The sequence below is a fragment of the Lagenorhynchus albirostris genome, chromosome 6 (assembly GCF_949774975.1).
Source record: "Lagenorhynchus albirostris chromosome 6, mLagAlb1.1, whole genome shotgun sequence".
Lineage (NCBI taxonomy): Eukaryota > Metazoa > Chordata > Mammalia > Artiodactyla > Delphinidae > Lagenorhynchus > Lagenorhynchus albirostris.
This window is the reverse complement of record NC_083100.1, coordinates 72,259,742-72,284,748: the sequence shown is the minus strand read 5'-3', so window position 1 is coordinate 72,284,748 and position 25,007 is coordinate 72,259,742. Positions and strand designations below refer to the sequence as shown.

The 25,007-nt window shown below is 45.4% G+C and overlaps 1 protein-coding gene across 7 annotated transcripts in view; it reads left to right on the top strand.

Annotated features, from left to right (window-relative positions):
• The window catches only part of TANC1 (tetratricopeptide repeat, ankyrin repeat and coiled-coil containing 1), a 231,026-nt gene that overhangs the window by 45,754 nt on the left and 160,265 nt on the right, over positions 1-25,007 (top strand). For 6 of the 7 annotated variants that reach the window (XM_060152820.1, XM_060152816.1, XM_060152819.1 and 3 more), the window contains exon 2: positions 8,136-8,238. The exons of the other annotated variant lie outside the window; for it this stretch is intronic. In XM_060152820.1, the coding sequence (XP_060008803.1) occupies positions 8,136-8,238 (103 nt within the window). The remainder of the gene's footprint in view (positions 1-8,135; positions 8,239-25,007) is intronic. 7 annotated transcript variants of the gene reach the window in all.

Here is a 25,007-nt window from a genome sequence, read left to right as displayed (position 1 = left end):
AAAACAAAAACCCAACAACAAAGAAACCCAAATTTTTATTCACTGGTCACTCACAGCAGCTGTGTCGTTGAGGAAACATTGACATTGCTTTTGGTTTTTAAATGACTGTGTGTTATTCCTTCCCAGGACTGAAAAAATTGCAAGGTTGGAATTTTCAGGATTGTTAACAAGATCAAAAAGCAAAGATATAATGCCAAGGGGGAAAAGTCTTTCTACAAAATAGTGGTAGGAAGCAGAAAATGCTAGAATTCTGTAGAAAATGATAGGTGTTGCAAAAATAAGCTTTGCCCAGAAAATGAAGGTTGCTGTTTTTATGTTATTTTGAAATGGAAGACAGTTTAGCCATCTAGAGTTTTTAATGTCTGATTTTTTTTTAAGGCTGTGGATAAAAATGTACATATAACTTTAGCTTTGTTAATAGCATTTTAGAAGATGACTTGATTTCTTGCAGAGAATTATCTAGTTATTTTCATATTCTGTATTTCATATTCAGTAGCCATAGATGTTAGCTTTGAGGTGGTTTATGAGAAGTCCTCTGATTCCCCTCCACCCAGGGAAGACACAGTTGCCGCCATTTCTCTGATTTTCCTCGGGTTTCATCTTAGAACTAGTGAACAAGGGGGCCGTGGCTTCAGTACCCACAGGCAGCATGGGGGTGTTGAATTCTCAGGGAACAGATATATCCTATTTGCTTTTGCTTTGTTGATGTCTCATTGCTGAGGTTTTAATTTCTGATAGGTTAAGATTCAGATCCTGTGACTTATTTGTGTTCTGGCCAGAGGACCCTCGGCTTTTTGTGATATGAGTCATTTCCTTGTGAGGCCCACTTTGGGCCAGGAACCCTCCACCCGGAGGTGGAAGTCTGTAGCTGGAAGTCCTGTGCTCCGGGAGGAAAGAACGGGAGTCTGCAGCGCTGGTGGCCTGGCAGGGAGCGGCGCAGGGCGGCAGAGTAGCCTGACGGAGCACCTGTGTCCCCTGACCAGCTGCAGCCCAGTGGGTTCAGGGTGCACCTCCGGTCCCCTGGAGGATTTTCAAGAGGCAGGCAGCACCTCGGAGCCCAAGGACTTACAGGTTATCCAGCGAGGGGCCCGGGCTCAGTTATCAGAACCGAGCGAGAGGGTCACCCAGGCCTGTGGAATGCAGGAGAGAGAAGCCCAGTCATTAGACACAATAAGGTCAGGGCTGGTTAAGCAGCAAGAACAACTTGGCTTGAGCTGTTTAAATCTCTTATTCTAGAAATTCCCGCTGGCTCACGCCAGGGAGGGGAGGGTGTGGGCAAGGGTCAAGAGGCTTCAGCTGTGGGGAAGGAAGGATGGGCTGTGGAAGCTGGAAACAGCAGGCCAGGCCTAGAAGGCCTGGACAGGCCAGACCTGATGAGATAAGCTTTCGGTACTGGGTGAGTCGTTGTAGCTTGTTTGTAAATGGACGGGTCTCAGAGTGTAAGTAGCATATTCAGCAGTGAGCTTGAAACAAAACTGAGAGTTACTTTTGTGAATCTGGACATGGATTGAGTTTTTAACTCGATTTAGGTAAAAAAAATTCGTTGAACCAAGTATAAATCATAACCTTATGATTATAGAACTACCAGTTAAATTCATTACTCTCTTTACTAAACCTAAAGCAAATCGGTACTTGAATGCTATTACGTATCGAGACATAAATATGAAGTTACCCAATAATCAGTTCTGAGTTAGATGAATGATTGAAGCCGTTTGAGGTTAGATTTCCTTTAGATCAAGGATAAACTCACCCTAACCTTAGCGGTTCAGACAGGCACATGCAGTTTGTTGCAGAATTTACGCCTGGGCTCTCTCTGTCCTGTACAGATTAGACTGCAAAGTAAATCGAGGCTTGCCCCATTGATCACAGAATTCTAACATTTAAACCTGTATTTTTAAAAACTCTGTCAGAAAGCAGGAAAACCAATACCTTTAAAGACTATAGAAATGCTTGGGCTGTTTTAAAACAGCTCATTTAGATACCTCCTTCCTTAAGATCATCTGGCTGTAGGGCTTCCAGACTGTCAGTAGGCATCAGCTGTGAGATGCAGAGATGGGGGGCATGGTGTCCATGCAAAAGGTGCAATCCCTCTGCTCAAGGAAGTTTATGATCTGGTGAGCAGCTTCACTCACAAGTACCACAAGAAAAGGTAGATGGGAAGTGATGAGAGTACGTGGCAAGTGTAAGAGTAGCCAGAAGGAAGGCTCCCAATCAGGATGGCAACACCTAGGGGTGTGTGCCTTTGAAAGTCTGTTCTGATGGTCACTGGTATTGGAGACCACATAGGGACAGTGCATTGCAGTTGGATACAGTGCCCATTCCTTTGTTTTGTTTTGTTTTGTTTTGTTTTGTTTTTTGGCCTCATCCTGCGGCTTGTGGGATCTTAGCTCCCCGACCAGGGATCAAACCCTGGCCACGGCAGTGAAAGGGCAGTGAAAGCGCTGAGTCCTAATCACTGGACCACCAGGGAATTCTCAGTGCCCATTCCTTTTTTTGAGAACACTTGGTTCTTAGGGACTGAGGTTGCCTATGTAGGCATCTTCTCTCCTGAATGTAGTTACTGGAGATCCACTGAAAAGAAAATAACCTTCTCTTAGTGCCTGGGGTGATCTCTCAGAGCCACTAATGGTGCTATTTTGAAATGCTTTGTTTAGGTGTTCTTGGACAGTTTTGGGGATTGAAAGGCTATTTAAACTATAACTGCCTGTAATCTGCTGTTTGGGATTTTATACATTGTCTCCTGTCAGGCATAATTTCTCAGGATTTTCATTGTGCCTTGATTTGCAATCGCCCTCCACCTTCTTAATTTATGGTGACTGGGAAAAATAAATATTTCCCTCCTGTTAGAGTTGTATCTAGAAGAGGAGTAAACTAGCTCTCAGGGAGGGCCTGGGAAGGAGGTGTTGGAGAAAAATGGGAAGAAGCTGGGAAGTTCTCTTCTGAATTGTGTGTGAATTTAGTTACTGATTTTGGCAGCTTCAGAGACTAAATAGATCTTCTTGGTTTCTAGGTGTTTGCTGGAGAGTTGAGGTTGCTGGCTTATGAATTTCACCCCGCCCCCACTCTTTCCCCACTAGTATGTAAATCTTTTCTCCCACCTTTGCCTGAATCAATTTTATTATGGAAAGGAGAGAATGAAAGTTTTCCCAGGGAGAAAGAGAAGGTGAAAGAAGGAAAACCCAGGGCTGAAGCAAGAGCTTGGTCTGTTAGTCAACCACTGCTCTTGGAACCTAAGAGGTACTGGGCCCTGTGGAAGATACAGAGGGATGATGTGGGCCCTGCCTTCAAGAAGCTTGAGGTTTGGTTGGGAGAGAGAACTAGCAGACCTGAAACCCTCAATTGAAATTGGTAGAGAAGTTTTGCATCAGGTGTGCGTTCAGAGAAGCGTGACTTGAGTTGGGAGCTTTGAGCCAGCAGTGGTATTGAGTAAGTGGCCATGCAGTGTACCTTGGAGAGACCAGTTACCCTGGGAGACCACGGAGGAGGGTGAGTTAATGAAAGCCCAGTTAGGAAGTGGCAGAGGTTATGGAGAGATTTAGCAGCACCTCTGATAAACCTATTTCAAAGGAGGAGTTGTTGAGGGTTTATGACGGGTTCACAGGCCGTCGTGTCTGTGTGGTTGATTAAAATGCAGACTCTTGGGCTGTACTCCAGATATTATGATTCCCTTCGTATGCAGCCTGGGGCGTCCAGGAATGGCCCAGGTCCTTCTGGTACAGATGACCTGCAGGATATACTTTGGGCAACACTGGTAATGGATGGATAATGTAAAACTGATTAATTCCTCCATGAGAGACTGAAATTGGGAAGGAGGCATCCCAGCTGGACAGCCTGATTTTTGTCCCTCTGTTACAGGACAGGTAGAGAGCAGGTAGCCCTACGAGCTAAGGAACAAGGAAGTGAGAATAGAATTAGCTCTCCTCAGCTGGAGACGGTGTTCCCTGCAGTCCTCACCCTTCCCCCAGGTACCCAGCATCTCTTATCCACGCACTATCGCATCTGAGAGAACATCATGATGCTAATTGAGATCAAGTTTCGATTCAGCTCTCATAGGAGCCTAGGAAAGCTTTGTTCTCTGGGCATTGTAACTCGAGGCAGTTACCCTGTAATGAGGGTGTGCTCTGTCAGATTCAGTGAGCAAGAAAATATGGGTTATCAGTTAAAAACAAACAAGCAAACCTGTCAGTACTGTTACTGGAAGAACCAGGAGAAATCTTAGTGGTAAATCCAGGTCTTCACATCTGAAAACCATATTATAATCACTTCTCACATAGCAAACCCTTGACATAGGGATGGTCTTTACCGATGAGCTGTGAATCGCTTCCTCTCACCAACTCCATGACAGTGCCTATCCAGGGCTTACTTGGGGAATGACCCAGTCTGTCCCCACCCCGTCCTCTCTCTGGGGAGTGTGCACCCCCCCGGCCCTACCTCACACCCACTCCAGCGATCATCCCCTGCAAGGTGTTATTCACTCCAGCTTCCTCCAGCCCTCTCCCCGTCCATTTGTGTTTCTCCTCCCATTCACTTTTTTTAGGCGTAAATATTTCCTGCTCCCTACCTGCCGCAACAGAAGAAAACACCCTGAGGATAGGTCAGGGGCAGTGGTTCCAGGTCCTGGCTATGCGTTAGAATCAGCTGGTCAGCTTTAAAAAGTAACATTTGGGTCCCCAGAGATTCTGTTTTCATTCTTCTGGGCATCAGAATTTTTAAAGCTCCCCAGGAGATTCTGGTGGGTGGTGAGGATTGAAACCACCTCCGTGTACTTGATAGGTTTAATGGTACTAGCACTACACCTGTATTAAGGAAAATGGAAACCACAAGATTTGAAATGGAAATAAGTATTTTTATATAATGCCTGTTGCTGCTCGAGTCCCAGACGGATGCCGAGTCCCCAGAGTTTTCCTCCTTCCTATTTTTTGCCTTTATTTAAGCTTGCTTTCTATTAAGCACCAGCATTGAAAATGAAACAAAACAAAGACAGGAGCTTCCTTTTACTGGCTTAAGGATTTCTGTGGTATTGTTCTCCCCTGTGATGCATGAGCTCTCAGAGTGGGGTGTGACCCAGTGAAAGCTGTGGGCTTCATCACGCTGGTCACCCTCTCTGGGCCTCACCCCCTATGGAGTAGCATTCAGTGCAGCAAGGCCCTGTACCACTGGAGGACTTGGACTGTCACACGAAATCGCCGGACACACACTTTGGACGATAAACACAAACCCCTAGTCATTGTGGTCCGAGGATGCCCGATGCTAGGTTTCTGGAAGGATACTTAAGAGAAAAAAGCTTATTTCTGTTGGATAAACAACTTTAAAGTCTCTCTGTTCATCTTTGAAACAGTGATGACCAGCAGGTAAACCCTAATAATTCTCCTCAAAAGCCTTTTCAGGTTTTATTTTTAGGAACGAATTGGAAATTAGATCCATGAAAATGAAAAGGTAGTGATTGGCAATTGAAGGCAATCATTGGCAATCATTCACCTGGTCTCTGAACGTCTGTTTTAGGTTCCATAAAAATTCCTCCAATAAGTGTATGTTGTCTTCTTTTGCAGTTTACATGAGAATATTTTGTGGCATAATGCTTGTTTTTCAAAACTGTCTTGGGCCCACATTTTGGACTGTGCATTGAAACTGAATGGAACCCTTTGGGTGGAGGAGTGGTGAAATGAGAAAATGTAAAAAAGTAAAAAGTTCCATTTTTTTCCTCATCTAACATTGATTTTAAAGGACAATTGAAAACTCGAGGCCTAGTTTCTCTTCTGAGTCTGGTGGATGAGTGATCTAACTGTAGTTATAAGTAACTTCTCAAACACCACTCAGAGTTCCTCTGGTCTCGTTGACCTCCGTTTTTCCTTTCTGTAATTACTGAATATGGCCCTTAAAACCCATGTAGGACTGAATACAGAATCTAGACTCTGTGATCTCATCACCACAAAAACAGACTGTAGGGACAGTCCTTTTTGCAGGAAGTCACCTCCCCTTGGGACTTCTGTGACTCTGTAATTTACAGAGCTGTCTTTGTCATCTTAAACTCCGAAAGGACTGCCCCACCCACCCCGCCCTTACAGAGGTAGTAACAAATGGGTTGCTGTAGGTGAAGAGGCCAGAGAGAAAGCACGTGTGTGCATCACCTGTTAGAGATGTAGTTGTAAGAGTGCACGCAGGTCCGTGCGTGCTCTGGGCCGAGGGTCTGCATGACAGCAGGCATGTCGTGGGCTGTGATGGCTATTCTTTTAGATTTGTCTGTTGGCTGTGGTTGGGACAGAAGAGGCGACTGCCTTTTCTGCTGAGGTGTGTTATGTGGAAGGAGGTTGGCTGAAATCCTTGCGGCAGCTGTGAGATGGATTCCTTCCCTGGCTGCGAGTCTCGGTGAAGAGGCAGGTGATCCCTTTTATGAGTGAATAATAGGAGGATGCCTCAGATATTTGAGCTGCTGTGCACCAGGTGGTGCTGTCCTGCAGTGAATGCTTAAATACTACCAGTGAGGTCAGCAACCCCGGGAGGGAGAAACCTGGAGCGCTCAGAAGGCTTGGCAGAGTTTATGGGCTGTCGCCGAACATGAGGTGAGATTTGACAGAGGGTGACCACCTGGACTGTGTAGGTTTCTCCTCTGCGTTCTCCTTGAATGAGACCTCAGCTGTCCTGAAGTGGGGGGGAGACTGGACCTGTGTCCTGCCTCGGTCCCTGGTTTCCTCCCAGAGAAAAGCTCCCGTGCTCCGTTTTTATCTTTGAAGTCGTAGTGGGTAAGGGGGGCATGTCTTGTAGAGCCCATCAAACAGACTTACAAGGGAGAAAAGGCCTCCACCCGTACTTTGCATGCACAAACCTATTACACTCCGATGCCTTGCCAAGGTGGTTTTGTTGGCTCCAACGTGACTACACATGATCCGTCCTCTTTGGCAGTGAAGCCCGGCAGCGTTGCTGCAAGGGGATTGACTTGAGCCAGAGCCCGGTTGTCGGTGTGTTTGAGCATAGATAGCACCCTTGAAAAAGAACGTCTTCCAGTACCAGAGTAGTAGTAAAAAAGAATATTTCCCAAGGAAATGGACTCCGAGTCAGTCATGGAGAACCTCTTGTTGGAATCCTTTAATGAACAAACATGCATTGACATCTGCCTCTACTTTTGATTACAGTAGGAGGGTGATGTAGGGGACGGCAGGGAAGACCAGCCCTTGAGAAACGGGGAGGAGGGGAGGTCAAGGCAGCAGGAAGCAAATGCTAGAATGCAGGTACCCTGCATTCTACCACTCTCAAGGTGCTTTGACTGCAGAGGAAGGACTGGCGCGGTTCCATGGGGGTGGGTGGGGTGGGGTGGGGTGGGCAGGCAGGTGATACTTGAGCTGTGCCTGGAGGATGACTCATCTCCAGAGTGGGGGGAGGGGTTTCAGGATGAGGGACTGGGGAGAGCAAAGGTGTGAGATTGGACAGTGTGTTCGGAAATGATGAGTCGTATAGAGAGCTGGGACCTGTTAAGAGTGAGGTAGGAAATACGGGAAGAAAATGTTCTGGAGAACTTGAGCGCCCTGAGTGCTTTAGAGAGGTTCTTGGCTCGATATCTCAAACCTTTGAAACATTTGTGCTTTGGGCTGCAAACCCATTAGCATCACTTAAAGAGAAAACCTGAGATAGAGAGGGTAGTCCGGACACTGCAGTACCTTGCTCAAGACAAGGGGCTTTCAGTCAGTGTCCCTGGTCACTTGGACAGAGGGTATCGGGAGAAGGAATGAGTTTTTTTGGATTTGCCAGCCCATCACCCTGTTTTTTCCCCTGTTAAGAGTATGTAGATGCTGACAGCTGTTTCCTCTCCATCACTGCTTTGTCTGGAGTCCCGGTTGTAGCTGTGGCTTTTTTGTGTTTTTTTTGTTTTTTTGCGTCACGCGGGCCTCTCACCGCCGCAGCCCCTCCCATCGCGGAGCACAGGCTTCGGACGCGCAGGCTCAGCAGCCATGGCTCACGGGCCCAGCCGCTCCGCGGCACGGGGGATCCTCCTGGAGCAGGGCACGAACGCGCGTCCGCCGCATCGGCAGGCCGACTCTCAACCACTGCGCCACCAGGGAATCCCGGTTGTAGCTAGTTTTATAAGCTCTGTGCTTCTTGCGTCGGAGGACGGGTATGCTGACCGGTTTTCTTTTTTGCAGTTCTCTTCCCAGCTTTCTGTGGTCACAGAGGAACTTTCTGGGTGCCCCCCGAGTAAGACAGCGTCTCTCTGTTGCCAGCAAGTAGAGTCTGGGGTGAAGCGAGGTGAGTGAGACCCAGGGAGAATTCGTGCTCTGACAGACCAAGTTTCCCAAGATATGTTACTTTCTGAACAATTTTGAGGTCTTTGAAAGTGAACTGGGATTTTTTTTTTTTTTTTTTTTTTCGGTACGCGGGCCTCTCACTGTTGCGGCCTCTCCCGCTGCGGAGCACAGGCTCCGGACGCGCAGGCTCAGCGGCCATGGCTCACGGGCCCAGCCGCTCCGCGGCATGTGGGGTCTTCCCAGACCGGGGCACGAACCCATGTCCCCTGCATCGGCAGGCGGACTCAACCACTGCGCCACCAGGGAAGCCCTGAACTGGGATTTTGTTCAAAGAAATTTAAGAATAATTTTTTAAAAATTCGTGACTTAATTACGATGTTAAAGCAGTCATTATTAATAATAGGGATGCATTGATTCATTCTTTTAAAACTTTGCTGACTTTTTTTGGTGCCCGTTTCAGGGTTTTTTGGTCTCTATGGTGCCTAGCACAGTGCTTTTCCATTAAAAACATCTAATATATGTTGTGTGACTGGCTTAATATCTTACAGTTTGTAAACAAAGAAGTAGAACTGATAAACATTTTCAGACTTTTAATAATGTCAGACTGGCTGTCAGTTTTTTTTTGCTGTTTTTTAAATCGAGATGTAGTTGGCATGTAACACTATTAGTTTCAGGTGTACAACATAACTAGTCAATAGATGAATATATTGTGATGTCTGTTCTTTATCATGTCATTTTCTTGTTCCCCAATCCCCATGAAAAACTTATCAAGTTTAATTACAAACCTCCCTTTAGTTACTGAGACAAATAAGGGAATGTTTTCACCTGCCTTACCCAGCTGCTCTTCCCAGGTTGTTTTTTTTTTTTTTTTTGCGGTACGCAGGCCTCTCACTGCTGTGGCCTCTCCCATTGCGGAGCACAGGCACCGGATGCTCAGGCTCAGAGGCCATGGCTCACGGGTCTAGCCGCTCCGCGGCATGTGGGATCTTCCTGGACCGGGGCATGAACCTGTGTCTGCTGCATCGGCAGGCGGACTCTCAACCACTGCGCCACCAGGGAAGCCCCCCCAGGTTGGCTTTTTAGGGCCACAGCAGTTACAATGGCTTGGGTTCCATCTCCCATCTGCTCTACATACTGTCTTTTTTTTTTTTTTAACAAATTTATTTATTTTTGGCTGTGTTGGGTCTTCGTTGCTGCACGTGGGCTTTCTCTTGTTGCGGTGCACATGCTCTAGGCGCATGGGCTTCAGTAGTTGTGGCACGCAGACCCAGTAGTTGTGGCTCATGGGCTCTAGAGCGCAGGCTCAGTAGTTGTGGCACGTGGGCATAGTTGCTCTGTAGCATGTGGGATCTTCCCGGACCAGGGCTCCAACCCGTTTCCCCTGAATTGGCAGGCAGATTCTTAACCACTGTGCCACCAGGGAAGCCCCTCTACATACTGTCTTGTTAACCTCTTCTGAGTGTGTCCTTCCCCTCCTGGGCCTTAGGAACTTTAAGCAAGTTGCTAAACTTCTCCTGTACTATGGTTTTCCTGTACTGCAGTCTTACATGTAAATTGTGAAACAGAAATACCTACTACAAGGGGTTTGGTGAGGCCGGAGGCTCCTGATGGTTAAGAGTTTGTTCTGTTTCTCCTTTTTTGTTTGTATTCCCTATCTGCAGTGTGGAGCATATAGTAGGACTCAAATATTCCCTCTTTCCTTTAAGGAGAGAGAGAATTGGCTGAGAACGGAGTCTCTAATCCCATCCTAAGTGCGCACAGCTTGGAGGACTGTTGTTATCCATGCTCAGGTGCTTACGGTTGAGGCTGTGGAGTAGGGATCCCCAGGAGGTCCAGGATGGAACGGTTGACTAGGGACATTGGAGGCTCTGCCCTGGATCTCTTTTCTGTGGGTGCTGGAAATGCTCCCCCGTAGGAGATGGGGTCAAGGTTAAAGCTGCTTCCAAACGTCTGAGTGTTCTTGAGACATGCATGTGACGTGCAGGTGCGCTCTGCCATCTGTCCAGCATGGCTTACTCCTGGGATTTCATGTTCTGTGCTCACCCCTCCTGCCGTGCCTGGCTCGTCCATGAAGAACACAGTGGCCAATTGTCCCCCACCTCAACTTTGTGGGAATCCTGCCAGAAGGTAAAAACTTCTCAACAGGCACATGGCAGGGGAGTACACATCATAATCTCCTGTGAGGTTTCAAAGATTAGGGCACCAGGGCTCACCCTAGGTCTGCTGAACTAGAATTTGGGGGATGGGGTGGGCGTCCCTGCTATCTGTGTGTGTGTGTTTTAAGAAGCTCCTCAAGAGGTGATGGTGCGTAACTTCTTGAAAGGTATTTGTATGTGGAGTAGACTTAAAACAAAAACCTCTTTCTGAGCCTGAGCAGATGTTTGGGGGCATTATTTTTGAACTCTGCTAACTAGTGTGACCAGTTTATACTGCCAAGGCGAGCAGTCCCTTGTAGTGCCATAATTTGCATCGTAGAACCATTTTATAACTTTTATTTAAAATTGCATAGGACAACACTTTCTATGGCTGTAAGTATACAAGGAATGAGGAAGGTGACACTGAAGAACAACTTACTAAATTTAACGAGAGCTTAGGCTTATTTAGAAATCCAGGTGGGAATCTGCTTAAATGGAATTTTTACCACTGTATGCAGGGATTTGCATATTGAAACCAAAGCCTTTCCGACTTGTGGTAACACATTTCTCAAAATAATGTTGAAATAGTAATTTATATGCACTGTGCTAAGAGAGTTATTGGACAGGAAATTTAGTAAGTTAGACATTTTTTCCTCCTCCAGTTTTTGGGTGGTAGAGAATTTAAGCTAATTTTTCCTTTCTCTTTCCCTGGGGACCAGCTTCAAGGAAATAGGAGCTTAATAGCAAAGATCATGTTAAATGGCTTTTGTGGGTTTTAACTATGTCTCTTTTGCAAATTTCCTTTTCTCTGGGGAAAAAACCTTTGCAATCTGTTGTTGTTGGTTTTAATAATTTGATGGGTTTGGAGAACGGTGGGTGTCTATTTGGAAATCAAAGAACCTTACCATTTAGGGAGAGACCTTACAGATGATCTGCTGTCTGGTTTCCATCACCTCAACTTTATAGAAACTGCTCCTAAGGTCACACATGGCCTCTAATAAGACTTGTGATGTGACTTTTCTGTAGCACTTGATATATTGATCACTCCTCATTTGAAACTTTCTCCTTTGGGTTCCTTTGCATTTTTCCTACTTTTCTCCTTTCGTTTCTTCCTAGGCCCTACTCTTCCTGCTGTTAATGTTCATGTTCCCTGGGCTTGCATCCTTGGTGGTTTGCTTTTAGTCTGCTCAGCCTCTTTGGGGAGCTTCAATATTCCTGTGGCTTTAGCCACCACCCACATGTTAATCACCCCCAAGTCCTTCTCTGAGTTTACCTTTGTCTTAAACAATCTTTTGGACATTTCTACTTGGATGACTCATACGTACTTTTAACTTGAGCTATCCAAACTGAACTCATTTTCCTCCTAATTATTGCCTGCTTTCCACTCTCCACCCCCCAAAGTTCCCTCACCCCCATGCTTCTGTCTGCTTTTCCCACTTTGGTCATTGGCACTGTTCAAGCCAGAAATGTGTGACTCATCCTTCACCCTCCCTCACTCAGTCAGCTCCATATCGTAATTGGCGATTAAGTTCTTTTTTTTTTTTTTTCCCCCCGGTACGCGGGCCTCTCACTGCGTGGCCTCTTCCGTTGTGGAGCACAGGCTCCGGACGCGCAGGCTCAGCGGCCATGGCTCACGGGCCCAGCCGCTCCGCGGCATGTGGGATCCTCCCGGACCGGGGCACAAACCCATGTTCCCTGCATCAGCAGGTGGACTCTCAACCACTGCGCCACCAGGGAAGCCCAAGTTCTATCATTTTAATATCCCAAATAAGAAAGGAAAAGGCCATTCCAGTGACATTTAATTGGGCTTTAAAAGTTGTAGTTGGGCTGTATAAGCAGATGTAATAACGTGGGACCATTTATGTCATATACATTTCTTGCTAGGCAGGGTCCTAGGTACTTGTCATGTTGTTTCTAATTCTTAGTTATTCTGTAGTATGTCATCTCTGTTACAAAGGAGGATTCTAAGGTTTAGAGAGTTTAAGTTACAGGCTCAGGATCACAGGGTAGGTAAAGCATGGTGGGTTAGGATTTGGGGATTTTAACCCTATGGATTGACTGCCTGCCTCCAAAGCCTTTACTGTCATGTCACTCTGTCTTGTTATGTTCCCATGATGCCCCAGATTTAGATTTCTAGTGAGTAGGTTGACTGTGTTGAAGGCAGGAACTGGGTCTTACCCAGATTTCTCTGTGTGTGTGTGTGTGTGTGTGTGTGTGCGCATTTTTTTTTTTTAACATAGTAGGTGGTAAACACAAGACTCTTAAATGGCAAAACCATGGTCTATGTCTTCTGTGGCTTCATCTGGGTTCAATTCCTTGTTTTCCTATTAGCTGTGCACTAGCTGGGTAGCCTGAGATAAGGATGGTAGTGTCATGCTGCTTACCCTTGCAGGGTTTTTATGGGAAAGTGCTTTAAAATTCAGAGACAATTTTGAGAAATTCTGTTTAGTTGTGGAAGTTGATACAGTTGGCCAGCCCAGATGAGCCTTTTTTTTTTTTGCGGTACACGGGCCTCTCACTGTTGTGGCCTCTCCCGTTGCGGAGCACAGGCTCCGGACGCGCAGGATCAGCGGCCATGGCTCACGGGCGCAGCTGCTCCGCGGCATGTGGGATCTTCCCGGACCGGGGAACGAACCCGCATCCCCTGCATCGGCAGGCAGACTCTCAACCACTGCGCCACCAGGGAAGCCCCAGATGAGCCTCTTTTTTTGGTTTTAAATAACAGCATGTGAAAATATAAAGTCTTCTGGACCTCTGATCGTGCTGATTGAATCATTCGTGTGCTTGCAGTAATAAAGGCAGAAAAGTCCCTTCCAAGTAAAAACCTTGTTAATGAGAATAGTATATATAGATCTGATTTTTGCTCTTAGTTCTGAATATAACTTTTGGAACAGATGAGGATATGATCTCTGAAACCAGATAGTACGTATTTAGGTCTAGGCAAGTGAATTAAAGCAGAGTCTACTGAAGTTTTTTCTTCTGTTTGATTGATCTTAGGAGGATGGACTTCAAGATGTGCTGTACCAAAACAATCCCTAAATCCTGGCACAGACGGTTCTGCATTTTGTTTCCTCATAGCTCTCTCCTCTTGCCCTGTCCTGAGAAGGAAATGCTCTTTGTTTTCCGTCCTCGTTCTCCCTTTTCCATCATAGTTTGGTAACATGGTCCTCTGAGGAGAGGGTTCTCTTTAGTGAAGGTTTAATGGTTTCTAAATTCCACAGTGACAAATTGGTTTTATATATCCTGTCTTTAGGCCCCATGCTGTGCAATAGAGGCTGGTCTTGTACATCATTTAATTTCGGGATCCAAGGGTCAGGGTGCCAAAAGTGAGGGTCTAATGTTCTTCAAGAGAAGAAATGGAGTGCCGTGTTAAGAGGGAAGGTGTGGCCTGGGCAGGCTACGAAGTTTCTCTGACTCTCACTTTCTTTATCCCCTCCTTTCATCAGAGAGGACAATTATAGTCCCTGCCTCCTCCTTGCTGTGAGGACCAAACCAGACACTTCACAGTGGAAAACGTAACGGTGCCTGCTCCTGGGTGCGTTTGTGTCCTCACCTCTGCTGTTATTTTTATGGTGGTTTGTCGGATTCATGGAGTAAAGGTCTTCTTCTGTTTGTTACAGATTTACAGTGTTGATAAGAGATAATTGTAAGAAGTCATAACATAAGTCTGAATTGGAAATGAATGGCTTTGTGGTTTTCAGTGAGTTATCAGTACATTGAAATATGGGCTTTATTAGGTTTGTGAGAAGGAATAAGGGAATTGGCTTGGGAAGTTGGACTACATAAAGACAAGGGCCAGGTATTTATTATTTTATATCCAGCTCTGTTGCAGACGCGCATATTTTTCTGTACCAGAAAGATGTTTCAGTGAGACTGTGACAACTTAGTACATCTGTGCAACATCTTCATTTTATCTAGAACAGCTTCACATCTACTGTCTCTAATTCAGTCATTCAAGAAACATGTGTTCCACTGGGTTCTAATTGGGCTGCTTTTCCTTTAAGAAGGCATTGGGACCACACACATATTTAGGAAATAACTTTGTAACTGTGTTCGTGTACTGTGTATAAGGAACCTTTCCAGTTTGGAGACTGTAGTTTCTGCAACTCAGCCCCTCACCCCCCAACTTGAAAGGAGAGCGATCTCTGTGTATATGTATGCGCAAGTGTGGTTTCCGTGCCACTTCACAATACCGATTTTGTTCCTTAGGTCTGAGATATGTTTCATACTTGTGTGTATGTGTCGAGAGGTGGTGACAGAATCCATGATCAAAGGTTTCACTGCAGAGTTAAAGGGCCTGCATTGAACCTGTCAGTGTGTTTTAGAGAAAAAAAAAAATCTGATGTTCATACCTGGCATGTCACCTAACTTCAAGTGTAAAGCTTGAACTTCACAGGTTTGATTAAAGTTTTATCTGACTTTAAAAATGACGTTTGTAATCTCCATGCATAGGAATTCTGTAATTCAGAACTTAGTCGATGTGTTTTTTGCTGTTGGGTTGGGGTTGAATGCCTCCAGTTTAGATCAGAGCTACCATCCCAGCCCTTCTGGAAACCGCACAAGGCTTTCATCTTTCTGGGAAGTGTGGCTGGTGCCACAGCTGAAACAGTGAGCCAGATTTAGGTAATTTTATTAGTCTAGCAAAAGTATTACACTTTTGCAGCTGTTGTTGTAGGTTCCTAATCATGGAAACAAAAACCGTCTCAGTCACCCAGGATCCATGAGAAATTGGCAGTGGCCCAGTGTAAGTCCATGTATTTTGGACTCTGAATTATATTTATCTTCATAGGGCATCCCCTGTGAAGGCATGCAGCTGGGGAATGGCCTGGCTGTATGAAGCAGAGAGGGCAGAAGAGGCCAAGCCTTGGGTACCAGTCTTACTAGGAACCCTGATCCAGTTAACTGGAAGACTATACTTGCTAGACCTTAAATACCTTTTAAAAGGGTAAGAAGAGCATCCATGAAAACAATAAAAGTGATGTAAAACACACTTGTCCCCAATATTCACCCTGGCTTTCCTGGTTTTGAATATTGTCTCACGCTGTAAATTTCTACAGCGCGCTCTCTCGCGCTCGTTCTCTCTCTCGCTCTCGCGCGCTCTCTCTCTCCCTCCTCTCTCTCCCTCCTCTCTCTCCCTCCTCTCTCTCCCTCCTCTCTCTCCCTCCTCTCTCTCCCTCCTCTCTCTCCCTCCTCTCTCTCCCTCCTCTCTCTCCCTCCTCTCTCTCCCTCCTCTCTCTCCCTCCTCTCTCTCCCTCCTCTCTCTCCCTCCTCTCTCTCCCTCCTCTCTCTCCCTCCTCTCTCTCCCTCCTCTCTCTCCCTCCTCTCTCTCCCTCCTCTCTCTCCCTCCTCTCTCTCCCTCCTCTCTCTCCCTCCTCTCTCTCCCTCCTCTCTCTCCCTCCTCTCTCTCCCTCCTCTCTCTCCCTCCTCTCTCTCCCTCCTCTCTCTCCCTCCTCTCTCTCCCTCCTCTCTCTCCCTCCTCTCTCTCCCTCCTCTCTCTCCCTCCTCTCTCTCCCTCCTCTCTCTCCCTCCTCTCTCTCCCTCCTCTCTCTCCCTCCTCTCTCTCCCTCCTCTCTCTCCCTCCTCTCTCTCCCTCCTCTCTCTCCCTCCTCTCTCTCCCTCCTCTCTCTCCCTCCTCTCTCTCCCTCCTCTCTCTCCCTCCTCTCTCTCCCTCCTCTCTCTCCCTCCTCTCTCTCCCTCCTCTCTCTCCCTCCTCTCTCTCCCTCCTCTCTCTCCCTCCTCTCTCTCCCTCCTCTCTCTCCCTCCTCTCTCTCCCTCCTCTCTCTCCCTCCTCTCTCTCCCTCCTCTCTCTCCCTCCTCTCTTTCTCTCTCTCTCTCTCTCTCTCTCTCAGCGCCAGGCTGGCTGTTGTGAGTTAGTAATTTGGTGGTGATGGACTTCCTTGTTAAATAGAACTTCTACAGACTACTCTGAAAACTAATCATGGAACTTGGCATTTAAATGTTAAGAGTGGTGCATATGTGGAACACCCAGTCTTGCTAACGTGTGCCAGTTAGTAAGTTACCATTTAATTTCCTGAATTTCGGTTGTTCCATGAGTGGTGTAAAACTGAGCTACTGTTTCTCTAGAACTGTTTCTCTAGAAACTCCTGGGCTATTAGCAGAACTTTTGGCAAGTCTGAGTAATTGTTCTGTTGGGTCTGACTCTGATTCTCTGGGTCAGGGTCCCTAACCCTTAGGGTCATTCGATGCACTTCAGAGGATCTGTGAATGTGGGTGAGTGGGTGAAGAAAAAAAAGTACATCTTTATTTTCACTATCCTCTAGCCAAAATGTGTTTTTTTCCCTCCAATCATGAAAGGGGCCCATAAACCATGTACTGTCAGCACCTGTGGCTTTGCCACTTAGAAATTACACACTTTTGTATCACATTGTGGGAGATACTTTAAGCTATCAGTTATGGCTACCACTGCTCAGAAAACTACAGTAGCTCTTAGACCTGCTCTTGTGTCATGTTATTTATGCATTAAGAAGCACACATTACTGTTATCACAGATTGCTTTCTAAATATTTTGATGTCGTTTCAATATAATTGATTTTCTTTGTAATCGCATTTTCTATGTCAGAATCGCTCGGGAACATTCTGATTGGAGGGTCTAGACGGCTGAAGCAGCCCGTGGCACTTAAAAGGTCACATGCTCCTGCCTTGGATGACACCCTTGTATTATCTTTCCTATCTTCCTTGGAGACTGGATTTGTTAACATTTAAAAAACAAAACAAAACTCTACATGTTTGGCTTTTATTTCCTAGCATGAGTTGTCTTTGGCTTTTATCGTCTAGAGCTCTGGTATTCCCCCATTTTGGGGCTGTTGGAATGGATTAAAAAATGTAGCCAACACCTGTTCCCATGTGATCTTTCTCATGGGCCCCCGTGGCAGTCGCACTTGGAGATTGCCCTGCAGCCAAATGTTTATGGCCCAGAATGGTTTCCCTTACAAAGTGCAGATAAGAGCACCGTGATCCGTGTGTTGAGATATTTGCTTTAGCTGTGGGAAGAGATGATCCTGTGTGGCTTGTATGAATTTGATTCAGCTCTCCACTGCAGTAGCACTGCAGGCATTCCCCAATTTATTTTAGAACTTGATGTCCAAGGTTAAGACCATATTACATTTATTGGACTGTGTAAAACAGCCCAGAGAAGGAAAGCTTGGGTACCAGTCCATTCCTTGCCCCAGCCCATCACCTTTTAATAAGCTTCATACAATTCATTCTAGTGAGAAATGGGCAGTTTTTTTTGTTGCTGTGTTTTTGAGCTCCCCTCTTGAATAACGTAGTTCTGAATTTCCGGGTAAGTGTTGGGAATAGGGGAAGCATTGCCCATGTGACACAGGTCTCTGCCCCCAAATAATCTTCCTCGTCGGCAGTATGGCCCGTCTCCGTGTTCTGCCCCTGTAAGCTCATGAATTGAAGAGTGTGCTCTTTTCGTTGCATGTATATTGTTGTGTGATGCCTCCAGATCATACACATTGACAACACTGTAGTTTGAAGTAACTGATGAGATGGATGCCTAGCAGAACTTGAGGGAGTGGACAGGAGGTGTCTTTCAATAGAGGTAGATTCTCTTTTTCAAGATAGATTGAGGCATGGGATGCCTCTCTGGGGGTGGGGGGGTTTGTGTGTGTGTGTGTGTGTGTCCACGCGTGTATGTGTGGCCAAAGATGATTTTTCTCCCCCTGTTTGACGGTTTTGTCTGTTTCACCACCTCACCAGGCCCCTGGGAGCTCGTCTCTCATTTTTATCCAAAAAAGTAGGCATAGAATAGGGACTTCATGGTCGGGCTCTGGAGCGAAACTGCTTGGATGGGCCCCCATGAGCTACATGACCCTGGGCAAGTCCCAGCCTCTCTGTGCCTTCACAGAATGGAGACATTAATAGTACCTTCCCCAGAGGGCGGTTGTGAGGATTAAATGACTGTGTGTGTGTGTACATACATATATGTGTGTGTGTATATATATAAAAGTAAAGTGCTTAGAGCAGGGCCTGGAATATAATTAGTGTTAAATACATGTTGCTGGCTGAACATCAGAATCACCTGGGGGAGTTTAAAAAAAAACTACATGGGTATTGCAAACTCCCAACTTAATGAAATCAGGGCCTGGGGAGGTTAAAACCTTGTTCAGAGCATCCTAGCAAGTCACTGACAGAAGTGGAGGAGGGATTTTGACGTCTTGTATTCTGGGGCTTTAAGAGAAAGATCCGTCTGTCAGCTCCGTAAGCAAGAAATCTTCGTGTAATGAATAGCTGCCTTTCACGGGGCATCTTTGAGGTTGTCTGACCTTTTTCACTTTGAGGCCAGTTGCAGTGCAATTTAAAACATTTAATTTCTTTAGATTTATGATACCAGGCTTCACTCAGCTGGCACTGATGATTGAGTACCTTTACACTTTTTGAAAAATGGACTTTCTGACATGTCTTCAAGGTCTCTTCTCTTTTCATACTAAAGGCGTATCATCAACCCATGCCGTAGACTCCTCAGAGGAGTTCCTTTTTCATCTGTGGTGATGGTTTATCAGCTACTGTGATGACAGTGGCCCTATGAACAAGAAATAAATCTTCCCCCTTACAGTGATAGCACCTACAGGTGGAAGAGACTTGGTATTGTCCTGTCACACGGTAAAGGGAGCGGCGTTCCTGTTAGACAGATGAGCCCGTGAAAGGTGAAATAACTTGCCCAAGGTCATTTTGTTAATGTAATGCCTCCTACCTTTACTCAGGGACCTGTAATTGTCACACACCAAGAAGGTGGTCAGGTTCATAGCTCTGTTGTGTGATACAAGTGGAAAACTTAACGGGAAGGAGAAGGGAAAAGAAAAGAGGATGTAATCAGGGTGGTTGTTAGCGAGCTAACCACCGTATGAGGGTTGGGACTGGGGTCTCCAGTTGCTATAAACCTTCCACAGGGGAGCATCCTATGATCCTGGTCACATCCCGCACGGAGCTCTGTGAGAAAGGATGGGACCACATGCAAAGTCTGTGGTTCATGTTCAAACCCTAGGTGGTTCTGTACGGGCTTTTGGCCTCATGGCCGCCGTGGCTTAGCGTTGGCTTTCTCCCAGCTCTCCTCAGCTGGAGCCATAACAACGGTACTTTCACCCTCATGCAAAAGCCACTGTGTCCTTTAGACTTGTATTCTGTGCTCTCCTGGTCACCTCCCTGTCCCACCTTCCCTCAGTTCATTGAGGACTTTGGAGGCAGCAGGTCAGAGCCTGAGCTTTCAAGGCAGACCTGGGTTCGAGTCCCAGCTTCACCTTTACAAATTGTGTAACCTTGGGAAAGTTGTTAATCCCTCTGAGCCTTTGCTTCCTTATTTAATAAAAAGGAATCAGTAAAACTGTCCCATAGATTTTTTTTTAAGGATAAAATGAGATTACATATGAATGTAAAGCTCTTCCACTTACCTGATACACAGTAAACACTTAGTAAATAAGAGCTGTTCGGGTGGTTGATATCCCTAATCCTGTCTCTGTTACGGCAGGAAGCATCTGAACGGCCCTTCCCCAGACCAAGAATCAAGTGCTTTGACTTGTTTGCTTCCAACCTTCACTTGAGGACATTCCACTTCAGCAGACCATGCTGTTGGCCATCATGTGGGCTTTAACATTGTCTGGAGTTGTTCCACATCCAAAGATTTAAAATTAAGAAGCCCAGACAGCCTTTTTCAGCTTCCTCAGTGACTTAGTCTGACTGTATTTGCTCTTTGATCTCTTTGAGACACCATCCCTGTTCTCTCTGCTGGTCCTTCCTCTCAGGCCTCCACTTGCTTCCTGTCCAGCCTTGATTCCATGGCACGCCACTCTGAGTACTCTTGTACGAGCACCCTTACCAATCTTGTTGCACCTGTGCTGCAAACACCCGATTACTGATCAAGCCTCTTGTCCTCCGGGTGGTTCTTTCTTGGGGCTGAGCATCAGAGGATGGAGTTGCCCACTTTCATCATTTGGTGCTGTGTCTTGCTCTGCAGCCTTGGTTGGGCAATCAAAACTGTTCAGCTGTCCTTCTCATCTTGTGCTTGCCTTCCTTTCCCCTACAAGGGCTATTCTGAACCTTCTCTGCTCCTCTTGTACCTTAGTTTTACTTTATAGAGAAAATGGAGGCATGGACTTGGAGCTTCCTGCCCATGTTTGTTGACAGTGTTGTCTTCCTCCTCCATCATGTTATACTTTGTGCTCCTCTTTGGTCGGCACAGAGTTGATACTCAGGAATGTGTGTAGAATGAAGAACCTGCAATTGCTAGCCCAGTGCTTATTCCTTAATTGGGAAATGGGGTTGTAACCCTGTCTCTGCCACTTGCTGGCTCAGGAGAGTCAGGACAAGTTCCTCCAATGCTCAGGGCCTTGCATTTTATTTTATTTTTATTTTAAATTGACTGATTGCTGTGCTGGGTCTTTGTTGTTGCGTGCAGGGTTTAGTTGCGGCGAGCGGGGGCTACTCTGTTGTGGTGCACGGGCTTCTCATTGCAGTGGCTTCTCTTGTTGTGGAGCATAGGCTCTAGGTGCGCGGGCTTCGGTAGTTGTGGCTCGCGGGCTCTAGAGCGCAGGCTCAGTAGTTGTGGTGCACGGGCTTTGTTGCTCTGCGGCATGTGAGATCTTCCCGGACCAGCGCTCGAACCCGTGTCCCCTGCATTGGCAGGCGGATTCTTAACCACTGCGCCACCAGGGAAGTCCCATGGGCCTTGCATTTTAAATGAGGATGTTATATTTACCTAAATTTATTAGGCTGGCAGTGTGTTTTGAGGTACAGTTATTTCCTTTGAGAATTATAGCTGGAAAAATGATGTTCCTCCCCGATGTATCCATTGATACTGAAGTGAGAAAGCATACTGTGCTTGCTGGTGAAGCAGAGCAAGGTCTGGCCATCCAGAGTCCCGCAGACTAGTGGAGGAAGCAGGTGGGTGAGCAATTAAAATAAGACCCAGAAGGCTTCTAAGAGGAAGCTTTTGAGGTGGGTTTTGAAGTGGGCTTGGGAAGTGTCTTTGCTTTCTCTGATAGATTAAGTATCTATGACTGTCTGGATGGTGGTGGTGATGGTAATAATGTCACAGTTCTTTTGTCCTCTAGTTAGGTAGTGTCTTGCTGTTAGGTTGAGAGGTGGGTGCTTGGCTGGGGAACGTCCGGGTGAAGACAGCTTCTGGATGAGCAGAGGCTTTCTGCAAGACTGGTGCTCAGTCGTGCTCCAGAGCCATTGGCCTGGGAGGCATTATAATTGCCAGGAACGCTGCCCTTGGTTATTTCCCCGTCTGAGCCCTTCCTGGTTTGAGGCAGAATGTATTGCTTTCAGGTTTTCTGTTATTACACTTATCCCTTCTGTATGCATGTTCGAAATGCCAAAATATAACCTGCCTGCAGCTGGTGCTTCTGAAGGCCTGGTAACAGAACAGGTCCTGCTATGGAGATGTGCTGTTCATCGTGTATAAGTCAGATAACTTGGGCCATAAACTTGGAAATTAGTACTTGGTATCAGAAGAATTCTTACATTATTAGTCCAAATCCCTTGTGGGAGAGAATTGATTTTGATTCCCCCTCCGTAACAACCCTGCTATTCTTTCATTTAAGGAGATTTATTTAGTGTTTGTTGCATGTAAGGTACTTCTTTAGGTGCCACGGGGGATTTGTAGAGTTCAACATTTTTTACTGTGATTTTGATTGATAACCATCTGTAAGTACAAAGTGGGATGTGGAATTAAAGATACCTTTTGACTATCATGGCCTGGGAAGGCTTTATGGATGAGATAGTGTTCAAAGTTGAATGGAACAAATCCCTTCACAATCTAGAAAAATGGCTCTTGTAGCCAGAAACAGGTAGCTGCTTCATATTTTCTTCCGAAAGTGAGATTTCTTTTTTGCCAAGTGTTATCAAAATGAAAACGTCTTTAAACAAACTTGTATATAGTAATTTTTTAGCAGCTTGAAATACTGCCTTAGGAGAGTTAGATATTTAAGGACACTTTTCTCAAAACAACTTGTATATCTTTCTACAGAGTCTTTTAAATATGGGTTGAAAATGATTTCAATCTAATAGGGAATTTCCACTTAATCTTGTGCATCAGAACTTAAACATTTGAGTTCAAACCTCATGCCCAGAACTCTTTTACATTCATATTACTTGTGACTGTAAATTTACTTTGCTTTTAATGACTTAGGCAAAAAGACGTCAGGTTTGAGTATAAGACAAACCTAACTCTAAAGAAAAGAACAGCAGAATTAGAGGCACAATTTGTAGAATGGCTTTGAAGAAAGAGGACCAAATGGTTGGGCCGATGTGTCTTAGCGGGTAAGTCACAGCCGAATGATGTCCTGTTTCCCAGCTCTGCATGTTAAGCAATACCAAGGGCCGCTTTTTTACTTACCATCACAATTGCTTTCTGGTTTCTTGGTCAATAACCCCTTCTCCTCCCCACCAGCTTTCCTGGACGAGGCGTCTGAATCCTAGAGAAGTTTGGTAACATGTTCCCAGTCACAATGCCAGGACCAGGTCTCCTAATTCCTACGCTCCTTCTACTACCCCGGCGGGGGGGGGTGTGTGTGTGTGTGTGTGTGTGGGTGGAATGGGAGAGAGACCTCCTAGAATTTCAAGTATTCATCAAGAGTTGGTTTTTCCCCAGCCTCCTGGGATCTTTAAAAGAGTGTCAAGATATGGCTGTTGCTTTCAGGAAGCTTCTAGAAGGCAGTTTTCCGTGAATTTCCAGCAGCAGCCATTGCCGCCTCTAGCAGGGCTTTGTTTCCTTTTGTGGTCTCTGTCCTGCTTTGTTTTCTCTTACTTCCTCTCTACTATATTATTTATTCTGTAGGCTGCTTTAGACAGCACCTCCCCACCCATCACCACCACCCATTTCCTTTCTTTTGATAAACACTAAAGGTTGCCAATGCAAAGGAAAGTTCTAAAGGCAGTACTACAGAAGACATGGCTATCGTGTAGGTGAGTCTTGGTCTTATTAGGTTGAGACGTTTTTGAGCCCCTAAAATTGAGGATGTTTTTGATGTATCTCTTCTCTTAAATTAAAAAAAAAATTTTCTTAATGATCCTGTGCATCTTACTTTCCAGTGTTTCACTTGTAGATATTGCTACTCTGTCTTTATTTATTTTGGCAAAAGAAAGGAGGCACCTTCTGAGACTGCTTTGCTTTGAGGTCAGATGGATGGTTTGATGCAAGAAGCTCCTTTTAGTGGAGTGAGCACAGAGCGTGTGTTTAGGTGTCCAGGATAACTGGATAATAAGGGTTTATTATCTTGAGATTTTAAGGCTGACTCAGGTGTGGACATGAAGGGACATTATGAAATGCAGCATTTTCCTCCCAAGTATCTCTTGGATTTAACTGTTTTCTTGCATTCCTTGCAAATGAGAATATATAGGAATATTCTTTGTAATTTATAAACTGCTATGAATGTTGGTTAATTGCTTGATTTGGAGGAAATGCCTCATCTGTGTTCATTGCAGCCTAGTTAAATCTGTCAACAAATATTGAGAACAGAGTGTGTGGGATGGCTGTGTTCCGGCTTCTGTTTGTATCTATTAAAGAATAAACATAGTCCCTGCCCTCAGCTCACGGAGTCAATTTGAAATTTCATAAATAGGTGTTATGGCACTCCAGAAGAGGAAAGTTTTAAGGCTGGTGTTATTCTATGATTTCAGACAAGGTGGTCATGGTTATGATGCTGCCATTGGGATTGCAAACTGAAATAGGTTTTTCTCTTATTTTTAAATCATCTCACTGTTTAATCTAGGATATCTTTTGTTATATACCTTTGTAATCACTGCAGAATGCTTTAACACATAACATGGAGACATTGTGCCTATCTCCAAAGAGTTTATGTGTTAAAGGAGAAATCTAAGAAGTAAAAGTAAGCTCAATAGTTGGTTTAACTTCTGTGGGTTTTGAAAAGAAGAATCTATGGCATCTGTGGCATTTGGGAAACTTAGATGTCGAATGATAGTAGAAAAATAAGGAAATTTAGGTGACTTCAGATGATTGACCTAAAGGTAATGTCATATACTCATTTTACTTTCTTTGAAATGAACATTATAGGAAATTTTCTCCCATTAGATCATTTCAGTTGTAATCTAGAGGCTGGTCTTTTCTCTCTTCCTCAAAAATATATAAAGAAACGAGAGCTGAAGTTCTCTACTTTTTCAAAGGTTTATTTTTATTTATTTTTTATTTTTAAATAGGACTTATTCATTCTTTTTTTTTTAATTAATTAATTTAGTTTTGGCTCCATTGGGTCTTCCTTGCTGCATGCGGTCTTTCTCTAGTAGCGGCGAGCAGGGGCTACTCTTCGTTGCGGTGCGCGGGCTTCTCATTGCGGTGGCTTCTCTTATTGCGGAGCACGGGCTCTAGGCGCGGGCTTCAGTAGTTTCAGCGTGCGGGCTCAGTAGTTGTGGTGCACAGGCTTAGTTGCTCCGTGGCAAGTGGGATCTTCCTGGACCAGGGCTCGAACCCGGGTCCCCTGCATTGGCAGGCGGATTCCTAACCACTATACCACCAGGGAAGTGCCATCAAAGATTTATTTTTAAATCCTTAAATCCAGCCATGTATTTATACTACTTGTGTGATAGAGGCTAAAGTTTTATGGGGCAGAAATTGAGGGATTCTATTTGGCCAGTATTTATTTGAGTTACACCT